Source organism: Neopelma chrysocephalum, unplaced genomic scaffold (genome assembly GCF_003984885.1).
Source record: "Neopelma chrysocephalum unplaced genomic scaffold, ASM398488v2 Primary Assembly neopelma1_25, whole genome shotgun sequence".
Lineage (NCBI taxonomy): Eukaryota > Metazoa > Chordata > Aves > Passeriformes > Pipridae > Neopelma > Neopelma chrysocephalum.
Genome location: NW_020897694.1, coordinates 24,755,725 through 24,769,967, shown reverse-complemented (window position 1 = coordinate 24,769,967; position 14,243 = coordinate 24,755,725). Strand labels below are relative to the sequence as shown.

The following is a 14,243-nucleotide window of genomic DNA, read 5'->3' as shown; positions in this document are numbered from 1 at the left end:
TTACAGAATCAATGAATCATAGAATATCTCAAGTTGGAAGGTACCCATAAGGATCATCGAATCCAACTCCCTGCTCCTCACAGAAGCAATCTGTTTTTCAAATGTCAGGGATGGGAAGTCTTCATTTCCCTAGGCCATCAGTCACAGTCTGCACAACACTTGCAGTAGTTTGTTTTCTGTTTGCTGACTCACCTTTGCCCTGAAACTAGTTCAATTTAATTTTTCTGTTACTGTAAATCACCGTTGCTTGGAGATTATCCTGGGCTGTGCACTAGCATTAAGCTAGAAAAGCAAGAGACCAGAATACGAAGAAGGCAAATAAAGTGTAAGATTTATTGCAACATACCAGCTGACAGAGAATTTAACAAAAGGCTTTGCTCCTCTGAAACTGTATTATCAATACTAGAAATGTGGTTTAAAAAATGGAAGACTTGAGACTGTAATGAATAGAAGCAAGAAGTTTAATGTCTATTACCTTGTGAGAGCAGAACAACGAAATGAGCTCTTAACTGCTTAGGAATGGAAAAGAGAGGACTGTGTAGCTCAAGATAGCAATATTGTAAATACACAAGTCAGTGTTTTAACTAATAGCACAGGGAGCTGATGCTGAAGGCCTGCTGCAAGCTTATCCAAATCATCCTACAGAAATATCATTCTCTAAGGATCTGTGCATGAAGTACAAGAGATGAAATTGTTAGGGGCAACTAAACAGGTGGTAGGTGTGTCAGTTTTAACTTTAGTACAACCTTTTCCGATATTTTTCTAATGAATCAAATACTTATGAATAATTTTCTATTATAAATAGAATGGTTTGAATTTATTTTAGCAGATAATCAATAGAAACTATTTTCTATGGATAAATGATTTTGACATAGTTTTTGTGTAAAGCAAATGAGGTCAAACATCAAAAGAACTAAACTATGAAAGTTAGCAAAAATATTGTGTGTGCATGTATGTGTGTGTGTGTGTGTGTGCGTGACATTTAGACAGAAAAATTTGAACAGAAAATAAAAGTTATTTAGGAAGAATCACAATGGCCAAATAAACTTAATGTGATAGTCAAAGATGGAGAGCACTCTGGCTTAAAACCCAGACTGATTAGGTAGAGAAGATGGTAAGGGTGAGATTCAGTTGTTTAAATATAGGCAACTAAAATCATCTATCAGGCATCAGAGACATCACCATGGGATAGGCAGGTACAGCACAGTTAAAGGAAGACCTGAAAGCTTCTGGAGTGGTAAATTGTGGCTGCGTGGAATATCCTACTGCATTTAAAATGTAAGAAAGCGTCTATACTTAGGAACCTGAATTGCACCATCCTTTAAGGAGAATGAATATATATATCAATTAGTACAAATGAGAAACTACATTATGTAGAAAAAGATACAGGTAAAATAGGGGTGGCTCATGGGTAACAAGGATAAATAGGAAAAGCATCTGAGAAAGACTGTTGCCATTACGTACTGATGAGCAGACTGAAATAGCAAAATTACAGATCGCTTCTGCAGCACTGACATTTCTGTTCTGCAGCTGAACAACAACAGGCCAATATGTCTGTATTGCAGAAAGATGAGAAACTATTCCCCAGTGGATACATCAGCCAGATGATGAGTCAGGCCACTGGATAGTGACAAGCTGGGCTCTCAGCCAGCGGGACAGTCTGCTTTCTTGCCAGCAGTGTGGTGGGATACAACACTGTCTGTTTGGTTTGTCAGGCAGGCATAGGGTCTGCCTTTCTGCCTGGCTTCAATCAAAAACATTACACTCAAACAATGTACAGTTGCAAAGCCTTCACATTCTGCTATCATAGTTTGCCTTTGGAAGACTAATTCCTCCAATGTCTTTCGAACAGCTTTGCATTTGATTGTGTCCCTAATACTGCCTCAGAGACACCATGTAGTGCTCAGCAAATCTTTTATAGAGAATTTTCAAACACACTCATCCATGTCTTCTTGATTTTGTAGGTTTCTGTCTCAAGGGCCTGGGGTATGATATGGAGAAACTGTCCAGCCCTGAAATCAATGGCTGCTGGCCTGAAAGGATAAAGGTATAGCGCTACATTCTCTGAAAGACTAAGCTTTAGGGTCCTATTGCATAATCGGGATCAGTGCCTATATTTCATCTTAAGATCCACATGCTTTTATTCACCATCTGGAAATCAGTTGAAACTCCTCAATTATCTTCTAGGGATTTTGAGGAAAGCACATGTTTGTGAACTCTTCATACTTTAGTGATAAGTGCTATAGAAAATGCATGTGAAGAAATGTTTCAGTTTGACTGTATTCAGAATGAGAAGAGAGTAGAGCAAAGAAGGTATAAGGCCAAACATCATGAAGATGCTTATTTAGTGACTGTTGTCTTTCTTGTGCACTGACTAAATTTGGAATCTTGTGTGTTTGCATATTTCTGACATCCTCTGTCATCTGAATTTATTTCCCTAGAACAACGTATATGCATAACAGGTTTAATTCAGATGCCACTGCCTTAAGTTGGCTATTACCTTATTTGAGTAGTTGGCTTTGCTAGACCATTATCCATATTACTACGACAATTTAGATTTATGAAGTCACAATGATTAGTTTGTCACATATCTTTTTCTTTCCATGTGACTATACTGTTGCCGTAGCAAAATATTCAATGGATAAATTAGCAGTTATTTTTCTTGATTCCTAAAATAGAAAGATCATTAATTTAATTACTGTGCTATTTTCCCCTCCTCTCCATGGGCAGTTTCATGCTTTCTTGAGCAACTCTTTTGCCAATAGCTTCACACCTTTTTTTTTTACTGCATCAGCTCTTAACTGTTGCTTGCACACTTGGCAGATAGAGTTACAGGTTAATTTGGCTTTCAGGATATTCTTTTTTTTTGTGGAATTTTATTTTCCCCTTCCCTTTTAGTTTTTCCTTCTCCAAAACTTTGTAGAGTTTTTCTTTTGGAGTTAGAAGTGAACATTAGTATTTATTTTAAAATTAAGTACTTCAACATTCATCACTGATAATGCTGGCAAAGGAAAAACGTACTTCTTAAGGATTGCTCTTTTCCCTTTTCCCATCATTACAATAATATTGAAAAAAGTTATTGTAGTATTTTTCTTTAATACTTTTAGCTGTACTCTGAAAATAAATTACTTGTTCATGACTAGTCTACTACTTCCTTGCCCAAACTAAGAAATGTTTCTATAATTTCATTGCACAACTACTTCACAAAGGTGAAGTCAGTTTTAAGATTTACATCTTCCTTCCTCCTACTGCTTGACCCAAACTTAATTAACATTTGGGGACTTGCATTGGGCTGTCACATCTTTTAATTCTCTTATAAGTACCTAGTCAGACAAATTTGCTTCACAGAAATCTAAACCTGTCAGATTTTGCTGATGAGCAGAGCTTTTCCTCAAATATTTTGGGACATTATTTAAATTGATTGTTCAGGTTCTGGAATACATAAGCACTACTTTGTTAAAGCCTGCCCTTTCAAACCACTGCATCATTTCCATACCTTTTTTTCCTTGTTTTAATCTGGAAGGATCTACAGGCAGCTGTTGACAGGTGTTATTGCTCACAAAATTTTGTGGCACACCATTCATGCACAAACAGAGCATGCTGTTTCTAGCCCCATCAGTGTTCACTGAGAGCAAGATTAAGCTTGATTTGTCTGACTTATGGTTATGATGACATTCTTGCAACCATGAACTGATGCTGTTTCTTCAATAATATAAAGCCCCCACCCTCCTTTATCTCAACAACGTGTCAACTCCAATGCCTGTCATGAAAGTCAGATGCCAGCCCTGTCAATTGTTTCACTGGCAATGTATTTTAGCAGGAAGGCTGGTTGCTACTGGGAGCATGAAATGAATACATGGAACATAAGGATGGTCTATCTTGCAGCTGGTTCAGTTGGACTGGTAAGGAGTCTAGAAGATCAGGGGCATGATTAGTTGTTTGAAGTCTAATTGGAAGTCAGTAACTAGGGCTATACATCAGATGTCAACATTAGCCCCAAAACTGTCTGACATCTTCATAAATGATCTGGATAATGAGGCACAGGGCACCCTCAGCAAGTTTACTGATGATCACAGAGTCATGGAATCACAGAATCAACTAGGTTGGAAAAGACCTCTGAAATCTTCAAGTCCAACCTATGACCTAACACCACCATGTTAACTAGACCATGGCACTAAGTGCCACATCCAGTCTGTCCTTAAACACCTCCAGGGACAGTGACACAGAGCTGGAAGGAGCGGCTCATACAACTCCAGAGTTCTGCTGCCATCCAGAAGGACCTTAACAGGCTGGAAAAATGGGCTGACAAGAACCTCATGAAGTTCAAAAAAGGGAATCACGAAGTCCTGCACCTGGGGAGGAAAAACCCCAGGCACCAGCACAGGCTAGGGGCCATCCAGTTGGAAAGCAGCTACCTGGGGGTTCTGGTGGACACCAAGCTGAACACAAGCCAGCAATATGTCCTTGTGGCAAAGAACACTAAAGGTATGCTGGGATGCATAAGGATGTGTTACCAGCAGGTCAAAGGAGGTGATCCTTCTCCTCTACTCAGAAGTGAGGCCACCCCTGGAGTCCTGTATTGAGTTCTGGGCTCCCCAGTGCAAGAGAGAAATGGATGTACTGGAGATAATGCAGTGAAAGGCCATAAGCATGATGAAGGGACTTTAGTTATCTTTCTTATGAGGAAAGACCGATAGAGCTGGGACTGTTCAGCCCGGAGAAGAGAAGGCTCAGGTGGGATCGCATTATTGTGTAGAGTGGATGAAAAGAGGACAAAGCCAGGCTCTGCTCTGTTATGTCCAGTGACAGGACCGGAAACAATCAGGACAAACTGAAAAACAGGAGGTTCCTGTGGGAGATGAGGAACAAGAAAAAGAAGCATACCGGAGATGGATCGCACCATTAAAAGAATTGTCAGAGGAAGAAGACTTTGTTTAAGGATTACGGACTTGACTTATAAACAAAGGATTTTATGAATTGAACTAGAGTTTAATGTTAAATTAAAGTTGCCATGTTGTATGGTAAAACCCTACCCCCTTTTCACCCCTTTTACAATGGTTGGTTCCATGACAAGAGTGTTGCTCCTCCTTTCTTATCCATCTTCAATAGTAATCCCTCCCCTTTTGTTTTGTATCCAATTGCAATCCTTCCTATGGCAAACTCCTCCTTCTGTTAGTAATACTCCAGAAAGTTCTCCAGGCTCCCCCATATAAGGGAGAACCATCTTAATAAAGTGTTCACTCCTGTTCCACCTACAACCTGTTTTGGTCTCCTTGAGTGGACTTCCCTGTCTCCCTTAGCCGGGCTGTGTTAGGTTCCCTCTGAACATCAGGAAACACTTCTTCTAGAGGTGACTGAGCACTGGCAGAGGTTGCCCAGAGAGGTTGTGGAGTCTCCATCCTTGGAGATCTTCAAAATCTGTCTGGACGTGACACGTGAGCAGTGGGAGCTGGACCAGCGGACCTTCAGAGGTCTTCCAACCTCAGCCATCCTGTACTTCTGAGGGTGCAGAGAAATAATGGCATGGCAGGGAACCATTCCGCCATGGAGATTCGCAGGTCTTTGGTTACTTCGTGTACATGTCCCACATTCCTATTTTCTTAGGTTCCTTGCAGTGCCCTCTACTCCTCTCAATCAGAGTCCCTGTGGCAGGCCACAGGTGACATGACTGGAGAGAAGTGTGGTGATCATTTGCTGAACTTCTGAGAATTGCAGATTTCAGTGATGCACCATCTCGTGGAATTAATTAGCCACTTTACATTGTACCGCCAAGATCTCCTAAACATTGTTAAACGACGAGTTGCATGTTGTTTTTTGTTTTTCAATCGAAGAATCTACAACATATGATAAGACGCGGTGACAGCAAGCGTTTCTGCTGTTTGGTCTTGGTAAGCCGGACTCGCCTCTGATTCGCGACGTGGTTTTTCGTCCAAAGAAAGGCGGGTGGGCGCCTCGATTGGCGCTGCCTGCACTGAAGACATGCTTTTCATCAGCAAGGGACATGCACAGGCGCGAAAACAGCGGGAGCAGAGCCGCGTACCGCGACCGGAGGCTCGACCCGCCCTGGGCGGCTCCTGGCGCTGCCCGGCACCTCCTCAGCCTCCGCGGGGGAGCCGCGCCGGCAGGAGGCGTCCTGCTGCGGCGGGAGGAGAAGGAGGAGGGAGGAGGGTCGAGGCGGGGGTGCCGGCTCTCCCGGAAACAGCGCCGGCCGGCGGCAGAGCGGTGGCGGCTGCCGCGGTGGGAAGTCGCTCGTGGTCCTGCGCCGTCGCCGCGTGGGTCGGGGCGGCGTGGCGAGCGGCATGGAAGCTGTGCCCCGCGAGGAGAAGCCCAACCCGCTGCAGGATGCCAACTTCTGCTCCCGGCTGTTCTTCTGGTGAGCGCCTGCGGAGGGCAGGGGGAAGGGCAGCGCCGGAGGTGCGGCGCCGTGGTGCCCGCCGGCTGGGAAGGCGCCGCGCCGGGGCTGAGTCCCGCTGGCCTCACCTGGCCTGGCCGCTCGGGAATGCTGAGCCCTGCGTGAGGGCCGCCCGGCTTTCTTTTGAGCACGGCTCCCGACAGGGGCGGCGGGAGGGAGGGAGCGGGGAAGGGAAGCGGCTGCCGGCGCTGCCCGCGCTCCGCCGGGCGCTACCGGCGGTGACTGTGCAGCCGCGGCTCGGGCGTGACCTGCCGCCCGCCCCCGCGGGCCCGCAGGGTCAGCCCCGCCGGCCGGGGCAGCCCGGTGCTCGCAGATGGGGCGAGGTCTCCTGAGGTGAACCCGGCAGCCCGCGACAACCGGGCGATAATCCCTGCCTGCGCCGGCCCCAGACCGCAGGCGGGGTCCTGCCCACCTCGGGTGGGGTAGCGTTCAGCCGGGCGGGCGGCGCCGAGCGCAGCCCTATCCCCCCCTTCCAGCACGTGTGTGGTTCCCTCGGGAGATGTGGGGAGGACGGGAGCTTCATCTGCCTCTTGGCCCAGGCGCCCCGGCCCGGGACTGGGTGCAGGGCTGCTCCCAGCCATTGTTCTGCTTCCCCGCTTGCATAACGGGTCGCGGGCAGGGATTGCTCATCCCGGCAAGGCGTGCTGGGCTCGCTCGCGGCGAGGGGCTTTCCCCTCCGTGTGTGAGGTGGTTTCTAAGCCGCAGAGCTGCGTGAGAGCTTCCCGGTGTAAAGGATCGCTGGGCAGCAGCCTGGCTGCTCCCACCTACGCTTCGGCTGCCTTCTCTCTGCTGGGGCCTGAGGTGTCACAGAGCGAAGGCTGGGGTTGTGGCGGTGTTGCCACAAACTTTACGGGACCGGGTGACTCCTAGTTCGAAGTTCATGCTTATTCTCTTATTAGAGGGGACCTCAGCATGGGTATGTATCTGTACTCAAAGTGGTGAGGAATTGCAGCTCAACAGTTTAGTTACTTTGAAATATAATAGGAAAAGATGTACACAGTGAAACGGGAGAGCATCAAACTTCTTTGTTTTACCAGATCCCATTTGGAAGAGGGCACTTACAGAGGTAGCGCTTATCCTACTTCACCTTCTGTAGCCTGAACCAGGGCGCACATGCTGTGTTGTGTGGTGTGATGGAGGAGGGGGAAGGAAGAGAGAGCATGGCAGGTGAGGCTCTTTTTTGGAAGCCTCTGAAAGACAAGTAAGAAACTCTTTGATCCAATAAGCAGCTCTGAGCAGGTGCAGAAGTCCCTTTTGGAAGGTAGGGGGATTTTAAAAGCCCTGATAAATTTTAGCTGAACATATTTTTTAGTCAAGGATATGTCTTCAGAGGTACCATGTGCAAAATGAAAGAGTGAAATAAATAAGTAAGTAAAACCCCCAAAACCCAGCTTGTATGCTTGTGCAAAGCTCCCTGTGTTCAGCATTTTGACTTTTAATTTCTTCTTTGTCAGCAGGGGTGCCCATGTTGGAAACAGCTTTGCTGGGAAATCCAGGCAGAATGGGATGAATCTCAGTTGACCATGTAGCATTCCAGAGCTGCATCTTGTCTTTTCCCTTTCCCTTGCTGGGATCTTGTGGTGTTACTGGTAGTTCTGCCAAAACCAATCCAGCTAGATGTGAAAAAGGAAGTCTGCAGTGCTTGTAGCTGGTTTTCTGACTGCTCCTGTTGTTCTTTTTTAGGATTTTTGCATTGCTCTGCATGTATTGCAGAGAAGTGTTCAGCAACAACAATGAAGTACCTTAAATTTCCCAAGTTTTAGGCCAGCACCTGAAAGACTGCTTTTACTCTAGAGATGTTTGGAGGTTCTTATTGTGAAAAGGGAAAAGTAGGTGAAAGTGTGTGCTTGTAGGATGATAGGCCTGCTAAAAGTCCAGAGATTAATTGGGATGTCATGCTTTGCAGTCAGATGCTAGTGTACAGCTGTAGGGCTTGTGCTTTGAAAAAAGGGTTTAGTGGGATATGCAAAGCTTTAGAAGTTGCCTAATGTACTGTTTTTTATGTTTTATAGCAGTATAATTCACAGCAGTGAAAATACCCTTTTAAAGTCTCTTACCTGCGCTGCATGTGATCATGACTACCACCAGTGTATTCTTGTTATTTACTAATCAACGAGCATTAGTATTTTCGTGGTGAAAATTTTGAGCTGAAATTATATCTGCAGTGTGTTAAATTGAGTAAGCAGGGGCTGTCACTTTTCTGCAATTTCGTACTGTTTTACATAAAATTAAGGAAGTGTTAAAACACCCCTTCATTTAGCTATAAAGCTTACTTTACGGGTAGCTTTAAGAAATGTTCTTCCTTTCTACAAAGAGTGTAGCCATCTGATAGCTTTGTGAGTACTGCTTCATTTCAGTGGCTGTTTCACACAGGGCATTCTGAGATCTTTTCATCTGGAGAACTGGAAAAACTGTCCTGTGAGTAGCAGCAGCCACCACCATGTGGTTGCTCAAGTGTGCCTGCTCTGCTCTCCAAATCCCAGGTGTTGGCTGCTGGTTGTCAATAGGGATAAAAAGTAGGGTATTGCAGATAGAAAGGCAAGAGTCCTTCATATTTTAATTTTGCTTATCTTTTGCTCCAAGTGCAGTTTTGCCATTCTAAGGAGTCATTGATTTGTTACCAGTGGTTCAGAATAAAAGCTTAAATTATTGCCTGGTGCAAACAGGATCAAGCTCACAGGAGAAAGGAAGTCATGTTTTCATGAGTTATAAAACTCAGATAATGAGTGTGTAGGCTGAAGACGCATTCTTCTCCCATTGTTCAAAGCTTGTCTTCTTGCTTTTGGGTTGTGACTTTGGCAAGTATGAGCATGATGAACATTAAACACTCTAGTAGTACATCCATGGGAAAGAGGAGCATCTGGATTGTGTGTTAATACTGTTATTTTTATAATACATGCCTTGTGTAATGTTAGTCTGGATGTTACTAGAATTAAAACTATTTATGACAGAAGTTTGAAGGTCAGAGCAGTTGCAAAATATTCTCATTTTCTATGTCTCTCACTGAATTATCCGTATTAAGATAAGGTTATCGAAGCCCATATCGATGTTCTGGATGTTTCCGATGTTACTGTAACCCCAACTTTCAGTCACAAGTTTCTATGCTCACCAAACTTTTTATAGTTTGGAGTGCTTGGGTGTATTTCTGATTTACTTCATCTCTGTTCTTGGGTTGTTTTTCTTTTTGTTGCTGGCTCAACTTGCTGGTGAGAATGAGAGTTCTAAGGGATGGGTAGGAGGATTTGCTTTCTTTTTTTAGGTTCGTCCAAGGAAGAGAGAATTCAGTCCAGTGTTTTTCATGTTTAAACAGTTACTCGTTATAGAAAGTGTTTAAAAAGCCTTGTAGTCTGTGCTTTCTGCAGTTGAGAATAACACTTTTCACATTTTGTTTCTGCTGTGGATGGTGGGGATTATTAAATTAATAGCTGTACATAGTAAGAATTGCATGTTCATTAATTAGAAAGTGTATCTTTATTTGCTTATAGTATTTGTTCCCTTGAGTTATTAAAGATGCTCTTCCTATACAGCAGTTGGATATTTATGCATTCTGTTGTTCAGGCATCGAATCCACTTCAGTGGAAAGTTACAAAACACAGGCTGTGATTAAATTTTTTAAAAACTGGGTAACTTTTATCATGTTAGTAACATGAGAAGGAGGGCAAGCTGGAACACCCTGGAACGAATATCCTGCATTTCTGTTCGGAGAAGTAAAATAAGTTAAAGTCCTTCTAAATTTCATATAAATTTATAATTTATTTTTAATAATAGTAATTACTTACTCATCACAGACTCACCATTACTATTACAAGTTCTTGGCTTCTTTGGAGGGCTGGACACTTTCAGCATCCTCAGGCTGGATGCCTTTTTATATCATCACTTGACATGTGGCAATTGCCATTACAGTAAGAGCATTAAAACGTGAATTGAAAACTTGCTGCAAGGCATCCACACAGTTATGATTCCAAGGAATAAACCAATGATTGTTTACCATTACCTCTTGGTGTTTGACAGCATTGTTCTTGGCTTACTAAGTGTGTGCTTGTGGGAAAATGACAAAACCACTAAGTCTTTTTCATGATTCTGTCTTTGAGTGCAGTGGGAGAAGAGTAAACCAAAAATCTTTATCTTTGGTTTTAAGTGTGAATTGAATGGGGTAAGCACAGACGTGTAAATCCCAAGATTTTCAGTGATGACTGCACAGTATGTAGCTGCTTGTCCGATCACATGCAGTCATGTCACACACCTCTCTTGTAGCAGTGTAAATAGCTTCTTTCTCTTTTACCCTATGACTTACAATTGGAAGGACCACTGACTGATTTTGTTGGATTTCTGAGTAAGCCTAAGTACGGCATTTTAATCCTCTAATTGGCTGTCTCAAAAGTGTTTCTTGCCCTTCATGGAAAGAACTTATGGAAAGAATTGATCATTCTTCTTGGCTATACCAGCTGACTCCAGCAGTGCCACCAGTAAAAGTGATCTCTCTTCTTTATTATATCAGTGAATAGATTTGACTGTGAAGATTTTACATTTGCTTCACATGAAAATATCAGGCAGCGTCAAGCTTTGCGACTTGCCTGGGATTTTGCCTGGTATATAGTTAATTCCCACTGTCAGTGCCTGAAATTGATGATAGTGATGTCATCTTTATAAAGATCTCTGAGGTAGCTAACATTAGGTTAATTTACTGATTTACTGGTGGAGGACAATTTGGTACTGTAAGAAACTTAGAAGAAATGTGTGACTTCAGTATAGACAAACAGAAAACACATTTTCAGTACTCAAAGACTGAAATCACACTTGCTTCTTTTTTTCTCCTCATTGAAAGAAGACTGAGGATCACACATACAACTTTTTTTTAAACATAATGCCATGTTTGTTCGTTTGTCAGATATTTAGTGTCCTGTAGTCAAATTTGAATCATTTGGTCTCTTGAACTACAGCATTCGTTTGTAACTTCTGTTTATTTTCAAGAAAGCTGTATTATGCGAAAGAAAATTTTATTTGAAAATCATTGTTTATGAGCTAGTAAAGTTGAAATATGTTGTTAAGAAGTGCTAGATAGACTATATCCACTATGACGAGTGTGTATAAACTTTTGGAATGTTAGCATTTGCTATCTACTGTAAATATCTGTGCTTAGATACGCAATTAGATGAACTGCGTATAGTGAAACCCAGACAATTTGCCTTTGGAATGCTTATGTAAAGCCCACTCTATCATTTGTGAGAGAATATGTCTCTCCTCTAATTCCTGCAGAACTTCAAAATTAGGAGGATGTCACACTGTTTTTTTTTTTCTTTTTTCCAAAATAATTTCTCTACCCTGCTTCTGGAAAATTCACAAGACCTTATGTAGAGAGGAGGAGGGAGATAACCCCATTAGATTCTAGGAGTGGAAGGTTAGAAAGACCAATCATCTATTTTATTTTATTTGTTTTGTATCCCTGGCGCCCAACTGCTTGTAATATCAGTGTGAACTCACAGGGGATTTTAATTCTTCCTATTTCCATTGCTTGCCAGAAAGCACCTTAATACAGAAATTGCCACCATTAGGTCCTACTTCAGTAAATATCTTGTACTAAAATTTATTATTCTTGAGAACAATCTTCAGACCTTTGCATCAAATCTTTGGTATTTTGGATATTTTTCTTGGCATTTGGATGCTCGGTTTGGAACCAATATTTTAGTGATAGTCGGGTACAGGTGATGCTATTCCTCCATTCCCTGCTTCTAGGCCTTGCAGAAAATGTTAGTTGTAGTATGTTTCCCCCTCTCCTTTCTTGCCCATTTTTTTCTTCTTCTTGCCACCTGGAATATCAGGAAGTATGTTAGATTAATAAGGTAATTTCATACCTGGCTGGTGTGGGGTAGATGAACAGCATGAAAACAGCCTGCAATAAATGCAGTCAAATACCAAATGAGTCAGCACCAGAAAGTGGGTATTCAGCAGCTTAGCTGCTTATGCTGTGCTGTGGATAAGCAACAGCTTGGAAGATGAGATGGAGCTGAGTATCAAAGGTTAATACATTTTGGTATTGAAACTGAAAGCCTGAAGGGTGTTTTTGAGTTAATATGGCTTTGAAGTAATTTCATTGTATTTCTATTTTTTCCTTCCGTAAGCAATGAGAAAATCTGCTGTTTAAGCCACAGTAAGCCAGGGAGGGAAGTTGCAACCAAAACATTAGTTGAAAAGCATCTGAAGAAATACCAGAACTTATTCTGTTTACTTTATTGCTTGTGGACAACTGTCTTCATAAGGGGAAGTGGGGAAAGGCAGCTTACTGATGAGAATGGATGAGCATGTGTAATAGAGGTTAAAAAAAAATCACATGATGACTATAAACTGTTGCCTAGAGTATTTATGAATTCTTGCAAAATAACACTGGAGACTGTCAGTGTGTGTCCTTCGTTTTGTACGTCCCATCCCAGCAGTGATCTTCTGGACTGAGAGCAAGTACATAGCAGTGTTGGAATTGCACTGCTGGTGTAGAACTTCAAGTCATGAAGGTGAGTAGTGAACAGTACAGCAAAGCAGGTAGACACCTGAGGTAAGCCAGGGAGCATAAGCAAAGTGGATTTATAATCCAAAGGGCCTGTGAGGAAACACCTTTTACTTTACCAAAAAACCCCATCTCCAAAGTAGGTGATTAAAGAGAAAGAAATGTGTTACTTTGCAGCTTAGTAGTTGAAGTAGTGCTTCCAAGCTGCTCAATAAGATGAAATCCTAGTGTTACAGAAGAATTTGAGTAAACAAAGACTCTTCTGTGCAACTGTTGAAAAATAAATGGACACTGAGTGTAAACAGATGATGCTTGTAATGTAATGCACAAATAAGCTTAAGAGGAATGGGGAAAATGCAGTTCGTAAACCACCTCCTTAAGGCATTAGTTCATGAGAGTATACTGGATGTGGCTTTGATTGGGTGCTGTAAAATTTTCCAGAAATTAAACTTCTGCCTATAATTACGCATAAAGACAAAAAGAAAAGATTTTGCTAATTAGAAAAGTAGTCTGTGTAGTCTAATTTTTCTGATTTGTCCAGTAATAAGGCAGGGGCTACTGTAATACTGGTGAGAGCCAAATTTTTCACTTGTACAGAGGAAGATACCGTAATATGTGAGTGCCTGACTGTGGGGTGACTGTTGTGGGGCTCATCAAGGCAACCAAGGCTTGTGGGTGCGCCCAGGGCCGTGACAGACACATCTGTTGATCTTAGGACATTTTTTATTTCTGTCAGCTTTGTAATGTAATTGCAGATGCTTCTTGGCTGATGTTATTTTACAAACTTTCTCAGTTCACGAAGAACTTAGAACTTGCTTGGGTTTCTAGAAAGCTCTGCAAGTCTGCTCTGCAGTGCAAGAATGGTACTGTTTGAGCGTTTGCAAGCCGGACACGATAGAAATCCAGAGGCCCAGCAGGTCCCATCCCTGGGTTAATGAACCAGTTGAGCTGGGCACTGCTATTAGTTTAATGTACCTATCTGTAATGTATTTCTTCCTCGGCTGATAGGAATTTATTCTGGGACAATGGCAAACCTAATTTAAAAGCTTTCTTGTTTAGGAAATTTTATTTCATGTATGAAACAGAATAGCATGACTAGTCTGATGCTTAATGACCCTACCTTTTGAATAGCTGGGCCTGTTTCTCTTACATGCTGTCTCTGTGAAGAAGAGGATGACTTCAGATGTCCCATTGAGGTCTCACTTCTCTTAGGAGGGTTAGAAAACATGGTCTTAGCTTTTTCTGCAGATCTTAGAGGCTTTCCAAAATTTTGCTGGAGTTGCTCTAATTACAGATGGTAAAAATTGGACTTTCCCAAGCAAACAAGTAAAT

At 42.5% G+C, this 14,243-nt stretch overlaps 1 protein-coding gene across 7 annotated transcripts in view; it reads left to right on the top strand.

The window, feature by feature from the left end:
* Window positions 1-6,200: 6,200 nt before the first annotated feature.
* ABCC4 (ATP binding cassette subfamily C member 4) overlaps window positions 6,201-14,243 on the top strand; it is a 148,077-nt gene continuing 140,034 nt past the window's right edge. For 4 of the 7 annotated variants that reach the window (XM_027674632.1, XM_027674638.1, XM_027674639.1 and 1 more), the window contains exon 1: window positions 6,201-6,373. In XM_027674632.1, coding sequence (XP_027530433.1) covers window positions 6,300-6,373 — 74 coding nt within the window. In that variant the 5' untranslated portion in view covers window positions 6,201-6,299. Of the gene's footprint in view, window positions 6,374-7,449; window positions 7,580-12,899; window positions 12,919-14,243 lie in introns of those variants that run through there. The other 3 variants (XM_027674635.1, XM_027674633.1, XM_027674636.1) reach the window with 3 other exon arrangements.